At 36.0% G+C, this 8,090-nt stretch overlaps 1 protein-coding gene across 1 annotated transcript; it reads right to left on the minus strand.

Moving 5' to 3' along the window:
• Positions 1–2,250: 2,250 nt before the first annotated feature.
• On the minus strand, positions 2,251–3,713 carry LOC145089309 (gamma-tubulin complex component 2-like). Its single transcript, XM_079027761.1, has 5 exons — positions 3,295–3,713; positions 3,119–3,210; positions 2,902–2,974; positions 2,664–2,816; positions 2,251–2,403 (listed from the first exon to the last, which is right to left on the minus strand). The coding sequence occupies exons 1-5, from the start codon at positions 3,454–3,456 to the stop codon at positions 2,251–2,253; spliced, it is 633 nt and encodes a 210-aa protein (XP_078883887.1). The 5' UTR covers positions 3,457–3,713.
• Positions 3,714–8,090: the final 4,377 nt, after the last annotated feature.

The following is an 8,090-nucleotide window of genomic DNA, read 5'->3' on the forward strand; positions in this document are numbered from 1 at the left end:
TCACTTGGGCAATCACCACAGAAAATTGATGAGCATGCTGTACACCAAAATCTTGGAGAGGTCTACTTGCAACCAAACGTTACCATAAATTCTGGAGAGGTACAAGGATCAACTGTAGGGCAGCCACCAAACACGCCAAGCCCAATGGCGGCACATACTCCACAAACTCCTATCAGACCCATCAAAAATCCAGTGCATCCTCAACCTCAATTAGTAGCAACAAATGATCAAACTATTTTCTCTCCAGGTGATTTCTTCACCAGAAATAGTAGATTCTTCTCCATCCACCCCTGTGGTTTTTCCTTCTTCACCCACTACCCCTAATGCTTCTTCACCTGCTACCCAAGTACTTTCAGAATCTGTCACTCCATCTCCTAAAAGTCCTGATAATTTAAATCCAATTCTCAAGGTTAAATCTATTGCTGATATCTATCGGCTAACAACACCACACTCTCTGCCTCAAGGTCTCATAGCGAATAAATCTGATGACTTGTTTTATGAACCTCGAACTTTTAAGCAAGAAGAAATTACAGCTCTACACAAAAACAAGACATGACACTTAGTTCCACATCAACAAGAAATGAATGTTGTTGGAGTAGATGAATATTTAAAGTCAAACGCAAATCAGATGGGTTTCTTGAGCGCTACAAAGCTAGATTGGTGGCCCAAGGGTTCAACCAACAGGAAGGTCTTGATTACGCAGAGACATTCAGCCCGGTGGTCAAACCATCAACTATTCGTACTATTCTTTCATTAGCTCGTGCTCAAAGGTGGGATATCAAATAATTGGATGTCCAAAATGCCTTTCTTAATGGCATACTTCATGAAGATGTTTATATGAAGCAACCACCGGGTTTCGTCTCCAAATCCTTTCCAAATCATGTGTGTAAACTAGACCGTGCACTCTATGGTCTCAAACAAAGTCCTCGGGCATGGTTTCAACGCCTTCATAAATTTCTTTTACGTTTGGGTTTCTTTAACAGCCAATCTGATTCATCTCTCTTCCTTAGACACACTAAAGAGGCTACTACCATTCTTTTAGTCTATGTGGATGACATAGTTATCACGGGATCATCTCCTTTTGTGGTGACCACCGTGATTGATGCAATATGTGAGACTTTTGACAGTCGTCGTCTTGGTGACTTGCACTACTTCCTTGGTATAGAGGCCACCCGTAATGCTCATACTCTATAGCTACGACAAACTAGATATGCTCTAGATCTTTTGGAAAGGTTCAACATGACTGGTTGCAAGCCGGCCACTACTCCTAGTGCTCCTAATTCTCGGCTCTCATTACACGAGGGCGATCTTCTTTCAGATGCTACCGAGTATCGTAGCATGGTTGGTGGTCTACAATATCTCACACTCACTAGACCAGACATCGCATTTTCAGTTAATCAAGTATGTCAGTTCATGCACCAACCTCGCACCTCTCATTTGCAGGCTGCTAAACGCATACTAAGGTTCATTAAAGGGACAATACAAGAGGGGTTGTCTTTCTACCCTTCTTACACGTTTGACATTCAAGCTTACTCAGATTCTGATTGGGCTGGGGACCCTAATGATCGTAGGTCCACAACAGGTGCTTGCATTTATATTGGTCCGAATCTTGTGTCTTGGACCGCGAAGAAACAATCAACTATTTCACGATCGAGCAGTGAAGCTGAATACCGTGCTCTTGCAACCACTACCGCAGAACTCTGGTGGTTCTCCTACTTGTTTTGTGAGTTGAATATATTTCTTCGCCCTCCGTCTCTCTTTTGTGACAATCTATCGGCATTACAGATGGCACGTAATCCCGTCTTCCATGCCCGCACCCGCCATATTGAGATAGACTATCATTTCATACAGGAATTGGTTACTCGCGGATTTTTATTTCTACACTACATTTCAACGGATGACCAGTTAGCAGATTTGTTCACAAAGGGACTGCCTAAAGCTAGGTTCAACGCCTTATCTGTCAAGTTGCATCTTCCTTACGGGCGTCTTACTTGAGGGGGGGGGGGGTGTAAACATATATATATATATATATATATATATATATATATATATATATATATATATATTAAGAAAATATTCTGTTGCACATAATTTAATTTGATTGATTAGGCCTCGTCACTAATCATTTTAGGCCCTGTAATTAAGGCCTAAGTTTAGTCATGTAATTGTATTTCCTTTTTTACCCTTGTATCTTTTTCTTATATATTATGTCAATAAACATAGAGCAAGGTACGCTGGGATTTTCAATCTCTATTCTTCTCCTTTCTGCATCACACTTATCTTCATCTTCTTCGTGAGATTTAGTAATTCGCCACTTGCAAAATCATAAGCAGATTTAATGCATTCAAGATAGTGATCATTCGACCCAAAGTTCATCAATTTTGAATTCTCCAATGCAGGCACCTATAAAGTACATATAAAAGCCTCAAATACCAATAATAATATGGTTAATTTATGTTTTTCATCCCTGTGGTTTGTTGAATTTTACAAATATGGTCCACTAGTTTGATTTTATAAACTCTGAGTCCCTAAAGCATGACAAAACAACGTTTTAAGGACCAAAAGTTTAAAAACCAAACTATTGGACCATACTTGTAAGAAACAACAAACCAAAGGGATGAAAATTGTAATTAATTGAAAGATATAGAAAAAAGAAACAAGACCTGAACAGTGTGGCCACATTCTCTCATGACATTCAAAGATTTCTCTGTTGTTAAAATGGGTTCAGCTGAATTTGCAAGGATAGAAGGGATATCATCTTTCAGACTGTATCTTTGTCTCCAATACATAGCATCATAATCTTCGGTCAGACTCTCCTATAGCACCAGGGGTAAAATCGTACTTTTTAGCATGTTTGTACTTTTTGGAAAAATTTATAGGAGAGGTAAAAATAAATAGTACTTTTTGGAGAGATTTGTTTTCAGCAATGAAGAACTCATCATGAGGATCATCAATAACTCCTTCATACACCCACCTGAATATATTGCCAATATATGGACAATAATATTGAGTATGTTATGTGAAAATTGCAGAATTAGCAACATACTTTCTATATTGGTAAAGGGGTAAAATAGTACTTTTTGGAGTATATTATTGGGTGTTGTGACTTTATATATACCTTTCAATTATGCCAAGATAAGCAGAATTTGCAGATTCTATCATCTTCTCAAGCAATGATCTCACCAAATAGTTACCAGCCATTATCTTGGCCTGTTTAAATTTAAAATATATATAAATAAATAAATAAATAAACAGCATATAACATATTTTAGTTTATTTTATTGACATACTTACCTGACTTTGTAAAAGGTTAAGAACTGCAGAACCCACAAAATTACTTGCTGATGCCTTCCTTATTACTGTTGATAATGCTTGCATTGATCCCATCATTGGCCGTAAATATATTAAAAGGCAATTAATATTAATCTTGAAACCAAAAAAGAAGAAACTCATCATAGTTTGTAAATATATAAACAAACAAAATTAAGTTTATAAGAAACGAAATTACCTGACAATAGAACCATAATCCTTGTATTGAGAGTCTTCCTAGTCGAAACTGATGTTCAAGCTGTGCCACCATGGCTTGATAATCCTGAGAAAAATATAATTATTTATTACATAGCAAAATAGTAAATTCATGGAACCTTCACACTAAAATGTGTTATTTTGTTATATTTATCTTACATAGTCAATGATTCCTATTGATTATCATGACTTGTTATTGTATTAGTAAATTTATCACTCACTGTAGTTTCCAGAACTTAGAGATATCAAACATCTAAGAATCTATATCATTATTTTTAATTATATGCAGTAAAAACGATCATATGATAGGTAGCAATAGCATTGAACATAAATAGCTTACCAAAAGGTGTGTTTAATTACCTTGTAATTAACAGAAAAGGTTTCCATACCAGTGATCAAGGACTCTTCTACAACATCGGGCTCTAAAACTGTCTCACCACCTGTTTGAAGATGTTTGAGAATGCTCAATTTTTTTAACAAAGAACTATTAGCCGATTATATTTTAGAATCTTATATATTTCAATGCTGTATTGCTGTCAATATTTTCTGATATTATTTCCTATTATACCCCCTTATTTGGGGATCCGTTTGTAATTATCCCTATATAAATAGGGCATTGTTAATCAATTCCATCGCCAGATTCAGATCCTATATTCGCTGTTTTGGTATCAGAGCCATAAACCCTAAACTCGGCGGCTACCCTTTCATCCAAAGCTATGGCTTTGTCTAATCTGTTTCACTGTTATCCATCAAAAGCCCTTCTCTGTCATTGTCATGGGCAAAGATGATGCTAATTCGAGTGAAGTAACTTTTATTGACTGCTTAGAGACGTTTAGTCTGGTCGTGAAACCGGATACTATACGAATCGTTCTTAGTCTCGCAGGCATGGCCGATACATCAGTTAGACGTCAAAAACGTATTTCTCCATGGCGATCTCCATGAGACTGTATCCCATGTTTGTTATTTACGAAAATCTTTGTATGGGCTTAAGCAAGCCCCGTGTGCATGGTATACTCGTTTTGCTTCATTTATCACATTTCGGGGTTTCAGAAGTAGTATTTGTGATTCATCGTGCTTACTTACTACTATATGTCGATGATATAATATTGACTGCTTCTGACCCTGCTGTTCTCCACAGTATTATCACTTCGTTGTCTCAGGAATTTGCTATGACTGATATCGGTCCAGTTCACCATTTTCTGGGTATTACGACTACTCGCGATGAACATGGTCTTTTTCTGTCACAAGCCTCTTATACTCGTGATATCCTTCAACGAGCTGCTATGGACTCTTGTAAACCATGCACTACACCAGTGGATACGTCCACCAAACCTGGTGCTACTGATTGTGAAACTCTTGCTGATGGAACTCTCTACAGCACTCTTATCAGTGCCCTCCTGTGACTTTTACTCGACCAGACATTGCATATGCTGTTCAACAAGTTTGCCTCTTCATGCATGCCCCACGTGAGCCACATTTTCAGTTCATGAAGAAGATTTTTTGTTATATATAGGGTACGATTTACTATGGTCTACAGATAGTTGCATCTTCGTCCAACACGCTAACTGCCTACTCCGATGTTGATTGGGGCGGGTGTCCCGACTCACGACGATCTACTTCTGGATACTGTGTTTTTCTTGGCAATAATCTTGTTTCCTGGTCTTCAAAGCGCCAGCCCACTATCTCTCATCCAGTGTCGAGGCCGAATATCGTGGTGTTGCTAATGCAGTGTATGAGACCACTTGGTTACAAAATCTCCTTATCGAGCTTTGTGTTCCCCTTCACAAGGCAACGGTCATTTATTGCGATAATATATCTATTGTCTACGTGTCTCGGAATCCAATCCAACACCAACGCACCAAACATATGGAGATAGACATACACTTTGTGCGAGAAAAGTTTCGTCTTGGCTATGTTCTGGTTCTTCACATTCCTGCCTCCTTGCAATATGTAGGCATCTTCACAAAAGGGCTACCTCATTTCTTATATCAGCAGTTTCGATCCAGTTTGAGCGGAGTTTGAGCGGTTGTCCTTCTCTGGCTCAAACTGCAAGGGAATATTAGTTGATTATATTTTAGAATCTTATATATTTCAATGTCGTATTGTTGTCAATATTTTCTGATATTATTTCCTATTATACCCCCTCTATATTTGGGGATCCGTTTGTAATTGTCCCTATATAAATAGGGCATTGTTAATCACTTCCATCGACATATTCAGATCCTATATTTGTTGTTAAGAACATGTTTCCTAAAAAATGAATATCATATAATGTCCAATTATAAAATATTAATTATTCTCATAGTATAATGTTGTAAAAGGAAATGAAAGTATATAACTGTCACGAACCACAAAACATGCGGCATCTTCATGCAAAGGATCTATTGCAGATACTGTTGAACGCAGTGCAAGGTCCAACAGAGACGGAAAATTAAACTCAAAAAAATAAAAACGTGAATTTGCAAAAAAAAAAAAAATGTAGTGTACTTTTATTTATTTGTGTATTATAATTTTTGCGTCAAACCCTTTATGCAGAAAAAAAGTCAGGAAATTATGTATTTTCCCATAGGCATATATTTGTTTACAAATATGTTCTTATTTAGTTTTTTCTTCCATTTTCTAAGATATTCTTTTAGCATTAATTATCTACACATAAATTAAGGGGTAGAAAGAGAAACAATAATTGTTATATATGGGTAACTTTTATTCATAAGTATACAGATGGATTGCCATGATTAACCATCAATATGATTTGTTTTCTACTGAGCATATAATTACAAAAGGTGTTGTTTTATGCACCCATTATTTTTGAAATTCCTACCCCCCCCCCCTTTGTTTTTTAGTTATCTTTAACCTATTTTTTTATTGTCTTTTATTATTATTATTTAATTAAATTTATAACAATTATAGTAATTTAATAAAAGAAATTTTATTTTCTTCAATTTGATTCTACGTACCCCTTTTTTATTGTCATTTTTTTATTCATCCATGCACACAGGAGTACTTCAACGTTTGAGTTATTGCCTACTTTTAATATATGTATAATAAATATTAAATAATTTTAATTAGTCTGGTCAAAATTAAATTGATTACAAACTTATGGTAACAAATCTAATTATAATTAATTTGATTTGATATTTCTTTAACTTTATCTTTAATAATAAAGAAATTGATTTGATGTTTGATGTTTTGTTTTCTTCTATTATTATGTATAATATAATATATAACATCTCAAAAATCACAATCAATTTGAACTTTTCAAATCAACTCATTTACTAATAAAAGTGTTTACAAAATCATTGTTTTAAAAATATTATTTAAAACAGAGTCTCCCAAGATCAACAATATAAAATTAGGATGTGTACGATCACACCTTCGCCTTCCCACGATCCTCGGAAGTACCTGAAACCATAACCAAAAACTGTAAGCCAACGCTTAGTGAGTTTCCCCCAAAGTACCACCTCACAATACACATATCATATACAAACAAGCATGTTGGGTCCAATCAGTCATCAGATTGGAATATGCACGAATCTACAGCCATCGGCCTGGATAACCCCTGTCCCAATCAGTCATCAAACTGGAATGCCAATATACAACGGGTCCAATCAGTCATCGGACTGGACTACCCTCGAGCCCTCAGTACGAGTCTGACATGCCAATCGGGCCCTCAACTCGTATTTAGAATGCTCTCGAGCCCTCAGTATGAGTCTGGCATGCCACTCGGACCCTCAACCCATATATGGAATCTTCTCGGGTTTGTTGGCTACAACACAAAGCAGTACAACCTCAATCCAACACAATATGTCGAAATATACATAACAGATAAACATACAATCAGTCAACAGGAAAACAGGCAGATCTACAGATCACTACCGTGGAGCAACTTCCTAGTAAACTAGGATACATATCTAACAGATCACTATAACATAGCTGTTGGATTAGGTGTCTAAGCCCATAACTATTTTGGTATGTACTTGACCCAATTATAAGCATGGTCCTTTTGGGTTGCCTTCACCATAGCAACTGATAGGATGAATTAAGGAGAAAGAGGATTAATTATGATTTATTAATATATTATAAGAATAATATATTAAAAGAGAAATCATATTGTTTAATTAATATTGATCAAGAATTAATTTAGAATTAATTTTGTGGTCAAAAGAGATTAATTAAATAAAGGGAACTGATATTCTAATTATGGTTATGACAAATTCACATGGATAGAAACACATACACCATAAAATCTAAGTGTCATAAGGTTTCTCTCCATTTCATGAAAATGATTGTGAGGAAACGCTTTCACTAAGAGAGATTTTAAGGAGATAGAAATTGTGAAAATCACATTCTCAAATTCGATTATGAATACGGCATCCCTCTTCATAGTTTGAATTGTGAGATTTGGTGATTAGTCTGAACATTTGGGACTTAGGTCTCGTTTGATATTCGTCTGATCGAGTCGGCTCAGATCTTTTTGGCTGACTCGATCAGCTAAACGTGTTTGATAAACAACTTTTATGCACCTAATTCGGAAATACGCGTCTGACCGGGAAAGGAATAGAAAT

This window comes from Lactuca serriola, chromosome 2, assembly GCF_051521515.1.
Source record: "Lactuca serriola cultivar US96UC23 chromosome 2, Lser_US96UC23_V15, whole genome shotgun sequence".
Classification (NCBI taxonomy): Eukaryota; Viridiplantae; Streptophyta; class Magnoliopsida; order Asterales; family Asteraceae; genus Lactuca; species Lactuca serriola.